The 20,381-nt window shown below is 42.6% G+C and overlaps 1 protein-coding gene across 1 annotated transcript; it reads left to right on the forward strand.

The window, feature by feature from the left end:
- Nucleotides 1–9,730: 9,730 nt before the first annotated feature.
- Nucleotides 9,731–11,773, forward strand: KBTBD7 (kelch repeat and BTB domain containing 7; the record flags this gene model as incomplete). Its single annotated transcript, XM_080719931.1, has 1 exon — nucleotides 9,731–11,773. The coding sequence occupies one exon, from the start codon at nucleotides 9,731–9,733 to the stop codon at nucleotides 11,771–11,773; it is 2,043 nt and encodes a 680-aa protein (XP_080576057.1).
- Between the last annotated feature and the right edge of the window lie 8,608 nt (nucleotides 11,774–20,381).

A 20,381-nucleotide genomic window follows, 5' to 3' on the forward strand; every position in this document is an offset into this window, starting at 1 on the left:
ATAAAAGATACATTAAAAAAAGAATTTTTCATCTACCACTCCAGGAAAATGCACTTATTGGTAAAATCCTTTACTTATAAATAAAGTACTGTTAATCGTGTCAAAGTTGGGATTTAGACTTCCAGTTTTCTTTTTCCTTTTTGTGGTGCTGTTGATGGAACCCAAGAACATTCTCCCTCCGAGCTATATACCCAGCCCTCTTTTTTATTCTTTATTTTGAGACAAGGTCTCACTAAATGCAGAGGACCTCAATAAGTAGCCAAAGCTGTCCTTGAACCTGTTATCCTCCTGACTCAGCCTCCCAAGTACTATGATTATAAGCATGTACCACCACACCTGGCTTTTTCAGGATTTTTTTGTTGTTGTTGAAAAGTGGCAGTCTAGCTGGGCATAGTGGTGCACGCTTGTAATCCAAGTACTTGGGAGGCTGAGACAGGAGGATCGAAGGTTCACAGCCAGCCTCAGCTACTTGGTGAGGCCCTCCACAATTTAGTGAGACGCTGTTTAAAAATAAAAGAATAGGAGCTGGGCGTGGTGGCACACACTTGTAATGCCAGTGCTTGGGAGGCTGAGACAGGAGGATCGCACAGGTTCAAAGCTAACCTCAGCTACTTCGGCTCTCAGTGACATAGTGAGACCCTGTTTCCAAATAAAGTTTAAAAATAGGTCTGAGAATATAGCCCAGAGGTAGAAAAGCCCCTGGGTTCCACCTTCAGTACCACAAAAAAATAAAATAGGACTGGGAGTGTAGCTTGGAGGTAGAATGGCCCTGGATTCCATCCCCAGTGTCACAAAAGACAAAAAAACATGAAAACATGAGTGACTCAACAGTATCTGTAGGATACAGATTATGAAAGTATTTATAAATGAATTCTATTTTGTATATATTACAGGTCAATGTTTAAAGTAGACTTTTTGGTGACTTCATTTCTTATTGTTCTTTAGCTTAACTTAATAAGGATCAATAGGTGGGGTGTAATATGAAAATTTAATTGTGCTCAATTATATAGCAGTGACACATAAAATCCAGTCTTTACGAGCTTCCTGTTAAGCTAGGCGTGGTGGTGCATGCTTGTAATCCCAGCGTTTGGGAGACTCAGACAAGAGGATCACACAGGTTCGAAGACAGCCTAAGCTACTTAGTGAAGCTCTTGGCAACTTAATGAGACCCTGTTTCCAAATAAAGTATAAAATAGGTCTAGGAGTGTAGCCCAGAGGTAGAAAAGCCCCTGGGTTCCACCCCCAGGACCACACACACAAAAAAAAATGCTTCCTGTTAAATGAGAGAACTAAGCTCAGAAGCCACTACTCTGATACCCACTGGAGTATGTCGACCTCCCTCTACGGCACAGGAGCAAGTGAAGGCGGGGCAGGCACTGGGCAGCTCCGTGCCTCCTGGGTTCTATATGGACCCATGCCTAATAATTATTTTCAATCTTGTGGAAGGTAATCTAACCCAAATAACAGTGCGGGAAGATACAAAGAAGTTAAAAATCAGTCTCAGGACTTGGTAACATACCTAGAGTAATCAAATTAAAACAGGCAAGAAAGTAGAACAGTGGTGGCAAGAGTTGGGAGAATGCGGTATCACTGTTTATTGAGTACAGAGTTTCTGTTTTACCAAATGAATGAAAGTAGTTCTGGAAATTGATAGATGATGAAACAATGTGAATATATTTAATGTATACTTAAGTTCTTTTTCTTTTTTTGTGGTTGTGGGGATGGAACCCAGGGGCATTCTACCTCTGAGCTACCCCCCAGCCCAATTTTTTATTCTTTATTTGGAAACAGGGTCTCACTGACTTGCAAAGGGGCTCACTAAGTAGCTGAGGCTGTCCACGAACCGCGATCCTCCTGTCTCAGCCTCCTGAATGCTGGGATTATAAGCCTGTGCCACCATGCCTGGCTTATACTTAAGTACTTAAATGGTAAATTGTACAATTGTTTATTTTACTATTTTTTTTGTAATACTAGGGATTTGAACCCAGGACCATTCTACCTCTGAGCTATACCCCCAGCTCTTTATTTTTAATTTTGAAACAGGGTCTCACTTGATTGATGAGAGTCTCATTACTTGCTAAGGTTGTCCTCGAACCTGCAATCCTCCTGTCTTAGCCTCCCAAGAATTGGGATTACAAGCATGTGCCACTGCCAAGACATCCTGCTGCCTCGGCATCTATGTGTTGAGACCCCACTCCACATAGTTAATCGGCAAAAAAAAAAGCCCCGAGAAGGAGGTATCGTCTCTGGCCAAAGTACCCCCCACTTTTAGATACCCTTCACTATTATTCCTTTTAACTTTCTACACGAATTGCTCCAGTGATGTGAAATCAGGACTATAAAAAGAAACTGAGTCCGTGGAAATAAACTCTCTAATAATTTGTCTAAACGTCCTTGGCTCTGCTCAACAATAATGAGAAACTGGCCAGAATTCAGGTACTGTGATAAGCATTCCAGCTGCAGCAATTACAAAGGGTCTCCGACCCTCACTCCAATCACTAACTTAGGTTAAGCCATTAACTCCGGTAAGGTAGCTCAGTTCAAGGTAACTGTTTACCCTGGAGATCCTGCCTAGAGACAGAGAAGATAAAACCTTGTGTGTGACTTCGAAGCAATTTAGTTGATATACAACTTAGTTGCTCAAATACAATAGACCCAAGGAAAATGATTGTTGACTTTTACCTCAGTGTGAGCATTCCTGGAGACAGAGAGACTGACCGCATAGTTAGAAATGGATATGACAAAATAAAGGACAGATGTTCTAAATATATATGTATGAAGAAAAGGAAATACCGTGTAAGAGTAAGAAAAGCATTTTTGCATGAAGAAGAGCTTATCATAAGAAAGTCCCAACTGGGAAAGAAAGGAATTAGAAAGTTAGAAGCAGGTTGCAGAGGGTTTGTGACAGAGAAATGGATTATTAAAGATGAGTAGGCTTTTAATAGGCTTGTTGTCTAAAGAAGAGTGTTCAGCAGTTAAGGAAATACATCTGACAATTAAAACCAAGAACTTTGTGGTGTTGTTTGTGGTATTTTGTCTGCCAAACTGTGTTGTGAGTATGCTTAAGCTTTCAGATTTAGAAGATGCCAACACCTGAAGAAACTATCGCATCCATCTGAATCACCACATCTCCCCACACTTGCTATATGAACTGAGCCCAAAAGATGGAAAGTTCCAAGAAAGTTAAAGAAGATCCCCCGAGAAGCCCCCAAGCCTTGGGCACGCCTGTTTCTCCTGGGAGATCGGCCCCTGAAACTGCGTATCTGCAAGACCTTGGAGAGGATTGGGAGTTAATCTCTCGAAGATCAACAACCAGCTGAAGGACTAGTTTTATTACCTTTGTTTACATGTCATTCATTATTATTTCACAGTGATTGCATTCACCCCCTCTTGTCTTTATCATTAACTTTACTGGTGAAGGGTATAAATTTTTGGGTTTTCTGTAATAAAGTGTCATTGGCTCAAGAGGCCTTTGTCCACCTCAGGTTCTTTCCAAAGCGTTGTCATTTAGGGACCTAAAGAAAATTCAGTCCCTAAAGGGAAAGAATCGCTGCAGACAGGAGGCTGCAGAACTTCACCTGCCTTTTGCCCCATCTTTCTGAGGATTTGACCGGGAGCGGACAATAACGACCCGACTGAGATTAGTCGGCAACATGCCACCATGCCTAGCTCCCAGCCCTATTTATTATTTATTTATTTATTTATTGCAATATTGGGGTTGGAACTGAGGGGCATTTTACCTCTGAGCTATGTCCCCAGCCCTAATTTTTAGTCTTTTTATTTATTTTATTTTTAATTTTTTACAGTACTGGGGTTGGAACCCAGGAGCATCTACCTCCGAGCTACACCCCCAGTCCTATTTTTTTATTCTTTATTTTGAAACAGGGTCTCACTGAGTTGCAGAGATCCTCACTAAGTGGCTGAGGCATCCAAGAACCACGATCCTCTGGTCTCAGCCTCCCAAATGCTGGGATTACAAGCGTCGTCTTTTTATTTTCTGAAACAAGATCTGAGTTCTGAAGGGCCTCACTAAGTAGCTGAGGCTGTCCATGAACAATGACCGAGATCCTAGCCTGGCTCACCCCCAGCCCTATTTTTAATTCTATATTTTGAAACAGGGTCTCATTAAGTTGTGAGGACCTCACTAAGTAGCTGAGTCTGGCCGTGAACCTACAACCCTCCTGTCTCAGCCTTTCAAGTACTGGGATTATAAGTATGTGTCACCACACCTGGCTCTACTTTTTTTTTTTTTTCTTTCCGGTACTGCGGGTGGAACCCAGGGGTGGTTCTACCTCCAAGCGACACACCCAGCCCTATTTTTTTATTATTTTTTTAAATTTTGAAACAGGGACTTACTGAGTTGCAAAGTAGCTGAGGCTGTCAGTGAACCTAGATCCTCCTGTCTCAGCCTCCCAAATGCTAGAATTACAAGCATGCGCCACCATGCCTGGCTCTACTCATGTTTTTATTTTTATTTATTTTTTTTTTTTTTGGCAGTACTGGGGTTGGAACCCAGGGGCATTTAACCTCCGAGCTCTGCCATATTTTTTACTCTTTATTTTGAAACAGGGTCTCACTGAATTTCAAAGGACCTCACTAAATAGCTGAGGCTGTCTGCAAACCCGATCCTCCTACTTCAGCCTCCTAAGTACTGGGATTACAAGCATACGTGACCATGCCCAGCTCTACTAATGTTTTTTGTTTTGTTTTGTTTGGGTGGTACTGGGGTTCCTGGAAACCCTTCTACCTCCAGGCTACACTCCCAGACACCTATTTTTTATATTTTTATTTGGAAACAGGGTCTCTTAGGCCAGCGAGGCTGGCTTCGAACCTGCGCGATCCTCCTGTCTCCGCCTCCCAAGCACAGGGATTACAAGTGTGCGCCACCACGCCCGGCTCTACTAATGTTTTTTAAAAGACTTTTTTTCTTTCTTTTTTTGAGGTACTTTTTTCTGAGGTACCCAGAGGCATTCTACCTCCAAACTACACGTCCAGTCCTATTTTGCTATTCTTTATTTGAAAACAACATATCACTAGGTTTCTGAGAGCCTTGCTACATTACCGAGGCTGGCTTTGGACCTGCAATCCTCCTGTCTTAAACCTCCACATGCTGGGATTACAAATTTACCCCACCATGCCTGGTTTAAAAAGTTAATGGAGCCAGGCATGGTGGCACATGCTTGGAATTCCAGCATTTGGGAGGCTGAGACAGGAGGATCACAATTCTCAAACAACCTCAGCTACTTAGGTCCTCTGCAACTCAGTGAGACCTTGTTTCAAAATAAAGAACTTTTAAAAATAGGGCTAAGGCGAGGGGTTAGGCCGGTGCTGGGGCCAGTGAGGCCGGCATCGGAGCCTGCCATAAGGCAAGGCCGGTACTGGGGCCTCCGAGGCCAGGATAAGAGCCTGCCGAGGGGTTAGGCCGGTGCTGGGGCCAGCGAGGCCGGCATCGGAGCCTGCCGTGAGGCATGGCCGGTGCTGGGGCCTCCGAGGCCGGGATTGGAGCCTGCCCTGAGGCAAGGCCGGTACTGGGGCCTCCAAGGCCAGGATAAGAGCCTGCCGAGGGGTTAGGCCTGTGCTGGGGCCAGCGAGGCCGGCATCGGAACCTGCCATGAGGCAAGGCCAGTACTGGGGCCTCCGAGGCCGGGATAAGAGCCTGCTGAGGGGTTAGGCCAGTGCTGGGGCCAGCGAGGCCGGCATCGGAGCCTGCCGTGAGGCAAGGCCGGTACTGGGGCCTCCGAGGCCAGGATAACAACCTGCCGAAGGGCTAGACCGGTGCTGGGGCCAGCGAGGCTGGCATCGGAGCCTGCCGTGAGGCGAGGCCAGTATCGGAGCCTGCCGTGAGACATGGCCAGTGCTGGGGCCTCCTAGGCCGGGAACGGAACCTGCCGAGGGGTTAGGCCGGTGCTGGGGCCAACGAGGCCGACATTGGAGCCTGCCGTGAGGCTAGGCCGGTGCTGGCCTCTGAGGCTGGGATTGGAACCCTGCCAAGGGGTTAGGCCGGTGCAGGGGCCAATGGCCAGCATCGGAGCCTGGTGTGAGGCAAGTTCACTCCTGCGGCCTCCAAGGCCGGGACCAAAGCCAGCTTAGGGGTTAGACCGGTGCAGGGGCCAGCGAGAACTGGGGCCTCCCATGAGGCAAGGCCGCTGCTTGAGCCAGCGAGGTCTGGATCAGTCCACTGAGTAGCCAGGCCACTACTGGGACCATCAAGAGTGGGATCGGTACTTGCAACGCAGCATGCACAGAGAAATATCGCAGAAAATATAAATCAGACGCTTCTCTTAATCAGCAATAACTAGGAGGAAAAGGGCAACAGGAAGAGGTTGAGCTATAGAAAGGGCCCTATAGTGAAGCAACTAATGTGACCAATCAGAGGGTATGTAATACTGGAGGACGTAGCCTCTTTAAAACGCAGGAGGTACATAAACAAATGTATCAAAGTAAATCACCAAAGAAGCTTGGGATGGAGGGAGGGGGAGGGAATGGGATGGGGGCTGGAGGAGGGCTAATTGGATGATGTGTGCTTGTATATCCTCTCAAGTCTTGTACTCCAATGTGATTGATATATGACTACAATGCACCAATTTAAAAAATAAATTAATAAAAAAATTAAAATAAATAAATAAAAAATAAAAATAAATAAAAATAAAAATAGGGCTAAGGGTGCAGCTCTAAGGTAGAATGTCCCTGGGTTCCATCCCCAGTACCACAAAATAAAATAAAAAGTTTATAGAAATTGCTTTTAGCTGGGCATGGTAGCACTCTCTTGTAATCCCAGTACTTGAGAGGCTGAGACAGGAGGACCGTAGGTTCAAAGCCAATCTCAGCAATGTAGCAAGGCTCTCAGAAACCTAGTGAAACTCTTGTTAACAAATAAAGAAATAAAATTGGGCTGGGAGATTAACTTGGAAGTAGAATGCCTCTGGGCTCAATCCCTAGTACCAAAAATAAAATAAAAATTGTTTTTCCCTTGTTGAGGTTCAGTATAGGTGAAAACAATTAGTGATACTGGTGATGAGTGACTTTTCTCTAGAATATTTGAAAGATACCCAACAACAATTCTTTTTATATACAAAAAAGATACTGAAGCCCAGAAAATGTAATGTCTCTCAAGTAATTTGCTCTAGGCCCTCTTCAACTGATAAGAAAGAAGATAAAAATGGGGGAGTGAATATTTTTCTGCTATATATTATCTACCTGTCCAAGTATTATTGAAATTTTTTCTCAGATTATGATAACTCATGCCAAATTAGCAGTAGGAACAGTCATAGCTGGTTTTTTCTTTTTGGGTTTTTTTTTTTTTTTTTTTTTTTGTGTGTGTGTGTGTGTGTGTGTGTGTGTGGTACTAGAGAGTGAATCCAGGGGCATTCTCCCTCTCTGAGTTATACACCTGGCCCTTTTTCTTTTGAAATAGTGTCTCACTAAATTGCTGAGGCTGGCCTTGAACACGTGATCTTCCTATCTCATCCTCTCAAGTACTAGATTATAGACATAGGCCACCTTGTTTTTAAAAATAAAAATTTATTCTGCAATCCTGTCTCAGCCTTCAAGTACTGGGACTACAAGCATGCGCTGCCACACCTTGTTTAACCCCGTTTCAAAATAAAAATAAAATACGGCTAGGGTATAACTTGAAAGCAGAATGCCCCTGAGTTTAATACCCAGTACCACACTGAAAAAGAGAGAAAGAGGAGGAGGAGAAGGAGGAGGAGGAGGAGGAGAGGAGTAGGAGGAGGAGGAGGAAGGAAGGAAGGAAGGAAGGGAGGGAAGGAAGGCAGGCAGGCAAGGCCGGGAATGGTGCACATGCTATTGTTATGGGGTTTTTTGGGTTTGTTTTTTTTTTTTTTTTTTTTTTTTTTTTTTTTTGTGTGTGTGTGTGTGTGTGTGTGTGTGTGTGTGTTACCAGGTATTGAACCCAATGGTATTCTAATTCATTTTTTTTTTTTCTTGGTGGTACTGGGGTTCCTGGAAACCCTTCTACCTCCGGGCTACACTCCCAGACCTATTTTTTATTTTTATTTGGAAACAGGCTCTCTTAAGCCAGCAGGGCTGGCTTTGAACCTGCGTGATCCTCCTGTCTCTGCCTCCCAAGCGCGGGGATTACAAGCGTGCGCCACCACGCCCGGCTCAATGGCATTCTAATTCTGAGGTACATCACCAATCCTATTTTATTTTTACTTTGAAACAGAGTCTCACTAGGTTGATGAACGTATTTGCTGAGGCTGTCCTTGAACCTGCTGTCTTCCTGTCTTAGCCTCCCAAGTACTGATATTACAGTTGGGTGCCACCACTCTTGATTTGGTGCTTGTAATCCCAGTTCTTGGGAGGCTGAGACAGTAGGATTGCAGGTTCCCAATCAGCCTCAGCAATTAATTGAGGCCATCCTCAATTTAGTGAGACACTATTTCAAAAATAAAAGAACAAAATAAGCCTGGAGGTGTAGCTCAGAGTTAGATGGAACCTTTAGTTTCATCCCCAGTACCACAGGAAAAGTAAAAAGTTATTGATTTTATAGTCAAGGTATGACCCAGGGCTTTATAAATCATTCTATTAGTCAAGAAACATCAAAGCATCTATGCAATTTATATATTTCAATCTTCACACAAGCCAGTGAAATGTTATTTTGTGTGTCTTTCTGTGTGGTACTGGAGAATGGAGTCCAGTTCCATTCCACTTCTGAGCTAACCCCAGTCCTGTTATACTTTTTTTATTTTATTTTATTTATTTTTGTGTGTGGATGGAACCCAGAGACTTTCTACCTCCAAGCTACACTCCCAGATCTATTTTCTATTTTATTTGGAAACGGTCTTTCACTAAGTTCCTGAAAGCCTCACTAAGTAGCTGAGGCTGACTTCGAACCTGCGCAATCCTCCTGTCCCAGCCTCCCAAGTACTGGGATTACAAGCGTGCGCCACCACACCCGGATTTACTTTAAATAAATAATATAAATAAATATATATATATATATATATATATATATATATATATATATATATATATATATATATATATATATATATAGTCTCAGTACATTGTATAGGGCCTCACTAAGTTGCTGAGCCAGGCCGTGAACCTGCGATCCTCCTGTCTCAGCCTCCCAAGTACTGGGATTAACAAGCCTGCACCGCCACGCCCGGCTTGTTATCCCTAATTTTAAAAAGGAAAAAAAAAAAAAAAAGGTTTCAGGGGAAAAAGAAATCACACAACCAATAATGCTAAAATGAGGCCTCTACTCTCTCGCGCGACTTCAAATCAAAGCTCTTAACTTAAAAACTCTGAGGAATTAACGGTTTTCAATTCTGTTAAAGTCGTCAAGGATCGAAAGCTCGGCGACATACAAACTACAACTCCCAGCATGTAAAGCGGCGCCCGCCCGGCCGTCTCGGCCAGGGAGCCCGTGGGGTCCCAGCATGCCTTGAGGCGCGAAAGGCAGGCTGGGAGCGGTAGTTCCCCTGAGCGCCTACCGCGCGGCGGCAGCGGTCCTGGCGGCTCCAGCCGGCGGTCGTGTGAGGGCGAGCTGAGGCGGAGAAAGGGCGCGGAACGGAAACGGTGAGTCAGGCGCTGTCTACGCGATAAAGGGAGGCGGCCCCGCGGCGTAGGGCCGAGTTCAGTCGGCGCGGCCTGAGCCGCGGTCTCTTCTGGGACTCTCGAGTCGGCGAGGGAAGGTGAGGAGGAGCCCGCGCCGGTGCTCGCAGCCGCCCCCGCTCCCCGCCCGGCCGCCATCTCCAGCATGCAGTCCCGGGAAGACGCCCCGCGCTCTCGCCGCCTCGCCAGCCCCCGCGGCGGCAGGCGGCCCAAGAGGATCTCCAAGCCTTCGGTTTCGGCCTTCTTCACGGGCCCCGAGGAATTAAAGGACACGGCGCACTCCGCAGCCCTGCTGGCGCAGCTCAAGTCCTTCTACGACGCGCGGCTGCTGTGCGATGTGACCATCGAGGTGGTGACGCCGGGCAGCGGCCCGGGCACCGGGCGCCTCTTTTCCTGCAACCGCAACGTGCTGGCAGCCGCGTGCCCCTACTTCAAGAGCATGTTCACCGGCGGCATGTACGAAAGCCAGCAAGCCAGCGTGACCATGCACGACGTGGACGCCGAGTCCTTCGAGGTGCTGGTTGACTACTGCTACACGGGTCGCGTGTCCCTGAGCGAGGCCAACGTGCAGCGCCTGTACGCGGCCTCCGACATGCTGCAGCTCGAGTACGTGCGGGAAGCCTGTGCGTCCTTCCTAGCCCGCCGCCTTGACCTGGCCAACTGCACCGCCATCCTCAAGTTTGCCGATGCCTTTGACCATCACAAGCTGCGAGCTCAGGCCCAGTCCTTTATAGCTCACAACTTCAAGCAGCTCAGCCGGATGGGTTCGATTCGCGAGGAGACTCTAGCAGATCTGACCCTGGCCCAACTCTTGGCAGTGCTGTGCCTGGATAGTCTGAACGTAGAGAGTGAACAGACAGTGTGCCACGTGGCTGTGCAGTGGCTGGAAGCTTCTCCCAAAGAGCGAGGCCCCAGTGCTGCCGAAGTCTTCAAGTGTGTCCGCTGGACACACTTCACTGAAGAAGATCGTGACTACCTGGAGGGGCTGCTGACCAAGCCCATAGTGAAGAAATACTGCCTGGACGTGATTGAAGGAGCCCTGCAGATGCGCTATGGTGACATGCTGTATAAGTCTCTGGTGGCCAAGCCAAATAGCAGCAGCAGCAGTTCTGTTGTATCTGTAGCAGAAAACCCTCCCCAGAGGCTGGGTATGTGTGCCAAGGAAATGGTGATCTTCTTTGGGCACCCAAGAGATCCCTTTCTCTGTTATGACCCATACTCAGGGGACATTTATACAATGCCATCACCTTTGACCAGCTTGGCTCACACTAAAACCATCACCTCCTCAGCTGTTTGTGTCTCTCCAGACCATGACATCTATCTAGCTGCTCAGCCCAGGAAAGACCTCTGGGTGTATAAACCAGCCCAAAATAGTTGGCAGCAACTGGCAGATCGCTTGCTTTGTCGTGAAGGCATGGATGTGGCCTATCTCAATGGCTACATTTACATCCTGGGTGGACGAGATCCTGTTACTGGAGTTAAACTGAAGGAAGTGGAATGCTACAGTGTTCAGAGGAACCAGTGGGCACTGGTGGCCCCTGTACCCCATTCCTTTTATTCTTTTGAATTAATAGTGGTTCAGAACTATCTTTATGCTGTCAACAGTAAGCGCATGCTCTGCTATGATCCTAGCCATAATATGTGGCTGAACTGTGCATCTCTTAAACGAAGTGACTTTCAGGAAGCATGTGTCTTTAATGATGAGATCTACTGTATCTGTGACATCCCAGTCATGAAGGTCTACAACCCAGCTAGAGGGGAATGGAGACGAATTAGTAATATTCCTTTGGACTCAGAGACCCACAATTACCAGATCGTTAATCATGACCAAAAGTTACTTCTCATCACTTCTACTACTCCCCAATGGAAAAAGAACCGGGTGACTGTGTATGAATATGATACTAGGGAAGACCAGTGGATTAATATAGGTACCATGTTAGGCCTTTTGCAGTTTGACTCTGGTTTTATTTGCCTCTGTGCTCGTGTTTATCCTTCCTGCCTTGAACCTGGTCAGAGTTTCATCACTGAGGAAGATGATGCACGGAGTGAGTCTAGTACTGAATGGGACTTAGATGGATTCAGTGAGCTGGACTCTGAGTCAGGAAGTTCAAGTTCTTTCTCTGATGATGAAGTCTGGGTGCAGGTTGCACCTCAGCAAAATGCACCGGATCAGCAGGGTTCTTTGTAAATATCTTGAAATACCAAGATGTTTCTACTACTTTGTGGAATGTATCTTAAAAAGACAACCTTTTTCCTGAAGAAAAAAAGAAAAAGTTGATTAGGACTGCAGATTTGGTTTAGAAAGGGTCATATTTTGAAATACTAATGTACAAAATTTAAAGTTCTTGAAATCAACCTATTTAGTAATTTACTTTGCTAAAAGTCCAGAATTAAAATATACAAAAGTAAACTACATAATTGATTAGAATGCTTGCTGGTTTTTCTCATTGTTTTGATTAGTTACTGTGTTTATGATTTGTTTATTTTGATTTAGTCTGAAGCTAATTTTGACATTCTGTTTAGTGCCACAAAGAACTTTTTAATTTGTGTGAAAAATTGAGCTAAGAATTGTTGATAGGATTTTGAAGGTGTATGTTTTCCTTCAGAATAATGAAAGTAGTAGGTTTACAAATTTTTTAGTCAGTTTGTAGTATTCTGAGTTAAATATAGTTTGTTAAAATTTAGTTTGCTTTATTTGCAAATAAAAAATTATATATATATATATATTAAGGTTACTGAATAGCGATTTCATTTTGATAACGTGTAGAATGGCCTTACATGGGCACAGAAAAGAAATAAATCAGGATTCTACTGTTTAAAAAGAAATTCAGTTTTTATTTCGGAATATAAAATTTGTATTTACTAAATGTGACCAATTTTCTACCCTGAAAAAAATCCAATAGTAGTGTCATCAATTATTCAAAAACCTTTCTAAACCAAAAAAAAAGTAACATGTGTTGTAAGTTCATTTTTTTTTTTTTTTTAATACTGATACATGCTTCATTGACTCAGAGAAACAACCCTTTTTTTCCACTGGACATATGACAAGATAATGTGCATTTTTATCCATTGGTCATGCCTTCTTTTAAAAAGTTTATTTGCTTCTGTTAAGAATTTTGGCTGTAGAGTTTTAGTTCATCTTAGAGGATTCTTCTGCAGGAAGTGATCTGTTCTTTAATAACTTTGTGATATAATACTGGTTTTGAAATATACTCTAAAAACTATTTTATTGAGATTAGTAGTTAACAGTGTCTGACAACTCTAAAATCAAGTGCCAGCAAAGAACTTTAAAACTTTAAGCTATGTATAAAACTGTTTTGTGTAGCATTGAAGTAATGTCAGTTTTGTAAGTGACTAAATGTTCCTGATTATCAGCTTGAAAGTATTTTTGTACTAAAAGTGGACAGTTAAAGAACCGAAGTGAATGATGGCATTTGGGCCAATAGTGAAAATGTTTCCTTGAAAATATATCCCTAAGCAGTGGTATACATGGCTATTTTATTATGGTATTTGTTATCTGTTTTGTGTTTCTGTGTGAACTATACTCCAGTCTTTGTTTCTGTCACCATATGTAAGGGAAATTCCAGAAATAGAGACTAAATCACACAAAGCCGACATTGTTAAATGCAAGATAACATAGGTGCTTTTTATTAATACATATGGTTGTCACAATAAATGTACCTGATAAATGGTGTACATACATATATACAGATGTTTATGATGTATAAAGTTTTCTATACCATTTAGAATTATCTTCCTGAATCTTTGTTCAATAACATGCTAATTCCTCTTCAGTGTTTATTCTCTCGTGACAGATGCTAGCATTTTTTACACTTTAGCAGAGGATAGAGGAGTCTGGTCTGGGCTGGGGAAGTAAGTTTTTGAATGAGAAAAGAAGGAAAGACAAAAATTTTAAAAGTTCAACAAATAATGTTTTCTTCATTTTGATTGACAATTTGAAAAGTCTATAATACATTCCTGTTTAGCATTATTTTTAGTGAAATAAGATGTTTGCCCTGCAGTATATGTTCCTTCAAAAGGGTAAGCATCCTTTAGTGGCCTAAGGTTAAATTTTGTTTCATTTGCTATCAGGGATGTTATAAGCACTGCTTTTAACATAGCTGCTACTCATTGGTGTTATTTTTGGCCAATTTTGTTCTTTAGCATAAACTTCTGTTCATAACTTCTGTTCTATAAGGTTGAAAAATGACAATGTTTATCTTAACCGGATTATTCGTCTTCACAAATAAGATAGGTATCTGATACATAAAAGACAAATTCTACAATTTGTCATTCTCAACTTTTGAGTTAAAATCTAGGCTAAATATTAGTAATATCTTGTTTTATAAAAGTTTTATTGGGGAGGGTTTTGGTTTTGTGTATATTTGTGGATTAAAGGGATGTTAACCAATGTTTTTAAAGATAAGTGATTTGTATGTGGTTAGTTATAAATAAAACTAGTACTAAACCCCAGGCTTTCTGGCTTTCTAATTCAGTGGTTCTGCTAAATGTATAAAACCCGTGTTTGTACAGTGAGTGACACTACCAGCAGTGTCAAAATCTCTCCTTGAGAAGAAAGCTCCCTTGTCTCAGTTTATATCTCTTAGCAAATGTTCAATATAATGTCATTTCTAGGACTACCATTTATAAGATTTGGAATAATCTTAATTATCTTTTTTATTGATGTGCCTATGTTGAAAGCACACATTATTTCAAATATTTTTAAATTAAAATAATAGGTGATATTTTCAAAGGGATAAAATAGAAGACTTATAATTTATTAGATAACTTTTTAAATTTGGTTTTAAAATTAACTTTAAGTTATATTAGTTACCTTCCATCTCCTCTGAGCAGTGTTTGTTTCTGTTTTAGTACCTGGATCATATCTGAGAGTATGACTACATTTCAGTCACTCCCCAGGAAAATGGACATGTTCATATTTTTATAATATCAAGGGTATAACAACACTTTTGAAGTTTTTCCACACACCCAGGGTAAGAACACTTGTGATTGTGTCCTTAGAACACCTGTTCAAAGAACTTAGCAGCCAGGCGTGGTGGCACAATATTTGTAATCCCAACATTTGGGAGGCTGAGACAGGAGTATCACGGTTCAAGAACAGCCTCAGCTACTTAGTGAGGCCCTTTGCAACTCAGTGAGACCCTGTTTCCAAATAAAGAATTAAAAATAGGGCTGGGGTTATAGCTCGGAGGTAGAATGTCCCTGGGTTCCATCTCTAGTACTGCAAAAAAAAAAAAAAAAAAAAAAAAGAACTAGCATTTTCACAGAACAGATCGCTCAAATGTTGAGGGAAAAGAGCAACAAGTCATTCCTAAAACAGCTAAAGCAACAATATATATTCACCATCTGAAAGAGATAGGAAAATCAATGACTGCTTCAGAGCAAAGGCAATTGACATTTCTGAAATTCAAATTTCTTCATGATAACATAATTAGGTTACTAAGTGTGAGTGATTGAAAAAAAATGAGCCACCGTATAAAAAGGCTTTGACGTTTACAGTGTGATATGATTATTGTCCAAAAAGGCTGTGTATAGATTGTTTTTTTCTTTCTTTCTTTGTAGTACTGGGGATGAAACCCCAGGGGTATTCTACCTCTGAGCTACTCCTCTGGCCCTATTTTATTTTATTTTTGAAACAGGATCTCACTAAGTTGGAGAGGACCTCACTAAGTTGCTAAGGCTGACTGCAAACCTGCAAGCCTCCTGTCTCAGCCCCCCAAGTACTGGGATTACAAGCATGTGCCAACACTCCCTGCTGTCTTGAATCTTAAAGCAAAATATATGGTTCAGATGGGGGTTGTTTTTGTTTTGATATTTGTTTTTGTTTTTGGTACTGGGGATTGAACCCAGGGGCATTCCACCTTCAAGCTATACCCCCAGCACTCTTTTTTTATTCTTTATTTTGAAACAAGGTCTCACGAAATTTCAGAGGGCCTCAGTAGTAGCTGAGGCTGTCCAGGAACCATGATCCTCCTGTCTCAGCCTCATAAGTACTGGAATTACAAGCATGTGCCACCATACCCGGCCTGGTTCAGATGTTTGAACCCACAGATATGATAGCTGTTTATTAGAAGTGTGTATGTGTGTAAGCCAGGTGTGGTGGTGCACGTTTGTAATCCCAGCATTCGGGAGGCTGAGACTGGAGAATCAGGGTTCACGGACAGCCTCAGTTACTTAAGTGAGGCTCTCCACAACTTAGTGAGACCCTGTTTCAAAATAAAGAATTTAAAAAAAAATAATAGGGCAGGAGGTGTAGCCCAGAGGTTGAATGCCCCTGGGTTCCACCCCCAGACCCATACACAAAAAAATGTGTGTGTGTGTGTGTGTGTTTGTGTGTGTGTTAAAAGTTGTTTAATCAACATGAACATGAAAACAGGTTGTTTGAAAAAGGCATTTAACCAAAAGGATTCTATTTGAAATATAGTTTTTTTTTTTTTTAAGTACTGGGGATTGAACCCAAAGGTGTTTTTTTTCTTAATTCTTTATTTTGTTTATTTTTATTTATATATTTATTTTTGTGGTACTGGGGATTGAACCAGGGCATTCTACCTCTAAGCTACATCCCCAGCCCTATATTTATTTTTATTTTGAAACAGTCTTGCTAGGTTGGTGAGAGTCTCACTACTTGCTGAGACTACCCTCCAACCTGTGATCCTCCTGTTCCAGCCTCCCAAATACTGAGATTACAAGTTTGTGCCACCACACCTGGCCAAAATATAGTTTAAAAATCAATTTGCATGGCAGGCGTGGTGCTGCACGCTTGTAATCCCCGTGCTTGGGAGGCGGAGACAGGAGGATCGCGCAGCTGCGCTGGCTTAAGAGACTCTGTTTCCAAATAAAAATATAAAATAGGTCTGGGAATGTAGCATGGAGGTAGAAGGGGTTCCAGGAACCCCAGTGCCACCAAAAAAAAAAAAAATCAATTTGCTACTCACTGCTCATTAAACAAGGAACCATTGCTTTGCCTGGTGTTATTTTTACCAGTTTGTGCTGAAATGAGGAAACATAAAACATAATGAGTTGTAAAATTAAAATTATTCAATTGGATTCAATTGTCTTAATGTTTATAAACTTGAAGTGTAGAACATTTTCAGCCTTTCTCTGTCCCTAAGCTTTAAAAGAAAGTTGACAGGTTTTTAAAATCCTAAATATTAACATATCAAGCTGCAAGGACAACTGGGTAATATTGCCACTAGATGGGTAACTATGTGCCTAGCTAAAACTCAAGGAGATCTATTTGTAATAGATACTAATAAACACTTAATATAGACATGTCCAGGTTTCCTGTATTACAGTGCAATTCGTAACACCATACAGGCTTTACTACTAGCGTGGTAATCTCAAATCTCCCCACATCCACCTGGTGTTTAGCAAACACCTGTAATCCCAGTATTTGGGAGGCTGAAACAGGAGATTACAGGTTCCAGGCAGCCTCAAAAAGTAGTGATACTCTCAGCAACCTAGTGAAAACCCTGTTTCAAAACAAAACAAAATGCTCGGCATGGTGGTGCATGCTTGTAATCCCAGCACTTGGGAGGTTGAGACAGGAGGATCACACAGGTTCGAAGCCAGCCTCAGCTACTTAGGCTCTCAGCAATTTAGTGAGATCCTGTTTCCAAATAAAGTATAAAATAGGTCTGGGAATATAGTCCAGAAGTAGAAAAGCCCCTGGGTTGACCCCCAATACCACCAAAAAAAAAAAAAAAAAAAAAAACCAGACGTGGTGGCACACACTTGTAATCCCAGCATTCAGGAGGCTGAGACAGGAGGATCGCGGTTCGTGGACAGCTTCAGTTACTTAGTGAAGTCCTTTGCAACTCAGTGAGACGCTGTTTCAAAATAAAGAACAAAAAATAGGGCTAGGGGTGTAGCTCAGAAGTAGAATGCCCCTGGCGTTCCATCCCCTATACCTCAAAAAAAATGGGGGGCAGGAGCATAACTCAGAATGTCCCTGGGTTCAAATCCCAGGTCCACAAAAAAAAAAAAAAAAAAAAAAAAATCCCTACTATTCTTTAGTGAATTCAGAGCCAAATGTTAAATTCTGTATCATGCTAAAAATGTTTCAAAAGCAAATGTACCACTCAGTACCTTTTTTGTTTTGGGTACTGGAGATTGAACCCTGGGGCATTCTACCTCTGAGCTTACCCCCAGCCCTCACCTTTTATTTTCTTATTTATTTATTTATTTATTTATTTATTTGTTTATTTATTTGCAATACTGGGGATGGAACCCAGGGGCATTCTACCTATGAGCTACACCCCCAGCCCTATTTTATAGTCTTTATTTTGAAATAGGGTCTCTCTGAGTTGCAAAGTAGCTGAAGCTTTCTGTGAACTGTGATCCTCCTGTCTCAGCCTCCCAAATACTGGGATTACAAGTGTGCGCCACCACACCCAGCTATTATTTTGTTTTGGAACAGAGTCTAGGTACGTTGCTGAAAATCTTGCTAAGTTACTGAGGCTGGTCTTGAACCTGGGATCCTCCTGTTTCAGCCTCCCCAGTACTGGGATTACAGGTACCTGCCACCTACCTGGTTTTTATTTATTTATTTATTTATTTATTTATTTATTTATTTATTTATTTATTTATTTTGCAGTACTGGGGATTGAACCCTGGGGATTCTACCTGTGAGCTACACCCCCAGCTCTATTTTTATTCTTTATTTTAAAATGGAGTCTCACTAAGTTGTAGAGGACCTCATTGAGTGTGTATTTTTCTTGATAAATTGAGCTGATTTTTTGTCAGAATCATAAAATATTAGTGCCCTGACTGCCGGGCGTGGTGGCGCAACGCTTGTAATCCCCGCGCTTGGGAGGCTGAGACAGGATGATTGCACGTGTTCAAAGCCAGCCTCAGCTACTTAGTGAGGCTCTCAGCAACTTAGTGAGACCCTGTTTCCAAATAAAATAGTGCCCTGATTTGTTTTGTTTTGTTTGTGGTATTAGATCCTGGGGATTGAACTCAGGTTGGCCCGGGGGCCCATCCTACCTCTAAGCCCTCAGCCCCTCTTTAATGTGTGTGTGTGTGTGTGTGTGTGTGTGTGTGTGTGTGTGTTGCTGGGGATAAAATCCAGGGGCATTTTATCTCTGAACTATACCCCCAGCCCTATTTTATTTTTATTTTGAAACAATGTCTTCCTAAATTAATGAGCCTTACTACTTGCTGAGGCTATACTTGAACTTGCAATCCTTCTGTCTCAGCCTCCCAAGTACTGGAATTATAAGTATGTGCCACCATGTCTGGCTCCTGTTTTATTTTTTAATTGGTAATAGGGTCTAACTGAGTTGCTGAAGCTGGCTTTGAACATGTGACCCTCCTGTCTTAGCCTTTCAAGTATCAGGATTACAGGCATGTTCCACTATGCTTAGCTTTATTTATTTATTTTTTTAATTTTTTTATTTTTTGGTGGTACTGGGGTTCCTGGAAGCCCTTCTACCTCCGGGCTACACTCCCAGACCTATTTTATATTTTTATTTAGAAACAGGGTCTCCTAAGCCAGCGCGCACGGCTGGCTTCGAACCTGCGCGATCCTCCTGTCTCCACCTCCCAAGCGCGGGTATTACAAGCGTGCCCCACCGCCCGGCCTTAGCTTTATTTATTTTTAAATAGGGTCCTCCTAAATTGCTGAGGGTCTGTTAAATTGCTGAGACTGGCCTTGAACCTGTGATCTTCCTGTCTCAGCCTCCCAAGTACTGGGACTATAGGCTTATGCCACCACGCTGGGCTGAGAAGGGAGAGAATTTTGCTTGTAAATCATCTTTTCTACTCTAGAGGTTTGAAAAGTTACAGATATAGTACAGAAATAATGGAAGAGAGGAGTGAACTAATCAAGCTGAGAAATATTCATGTCTTTTCTGAGAATAAGCGGAAACCTTCCAGGAACGCAGTGTCATTTTTTTATGGTATGGTGTGTCTGGTCATGGTGGCATAGGTGTTTTTAGCCTTAAAGGAGTGTGTGTGTGTGTGTGTGTGTGTGTGTGTGTGTGTGTGTGTGTGTGTGGAAGGGGGAGCTGGATGTGGTGGCACACACCTCTTATCCCAGTACTTGGGAGACTGACAGGAGGATTGCAGGTTCACAGACAGCCTCAGCAACTTGTGAGGCCCTCTGCAACTTAGTGAGACCCTGTTTCAAAAAAAAAAAAAAAAAAGCCGGGTGTGGTGGCGTACACTTATAATCCCAGCATTCAGGAGGCTGAAACCAGAGGATCACGATTCGGAAACAGCCTCAGCTACTTCGTCAGGCCTTCCGCAACTTAGTGAAACCCTGTTTCAAAATAAAGAATAAAAAAAAAAAAAAATAGGGCAAGGGGTGGTCAAATGCCTGTGTTCCATCCCTAGACCCGCAATAAATAAATAAATAAATAAATAAGGGGGCTGGTGGCATAATTCAGAGGTAGAATGTCCCACACACACACAGTAGGAGGAGGCTGGAACATGTAGATCAAGTTGACCCTAAATTATAGTTTGGGACAAAACTTATCAAATGATCAAAATGTCTGCATGCAGTGCTTAAGAAGAATCTTGACTCAAAGGTTAAGGAATTAAAGGAAACAGACTCAATATGAAAAGCAAAGGTGCCAGGCCTTTTCAACTTGTTCTAGTCATTCATGGAATGTCTGGATGCCCAAGAGAAGAGTCAGTGTTTTTAGCCAAAGTGGCTCTCAGTTCCCTGAAGAGTAACCTAGGCAACTGTTATTTTCATAACCCATACATCAGAGGTGTAAGAGACTAACAATGCACTGCCCAGCCATGGGATTAACTTGATTTTTAAGTCA

This window comes from Muscardinus avellanarius, assembly GCF_963383645.1.
Source record: "Muscardinus avellanarius genome assembly, chromosome: 2".
NCBI lineage: Eukaryota > Metazoa > Chordata > Mammalia > Rodentia > Gliridae > Muscardinus > Muscardinus avellanarius.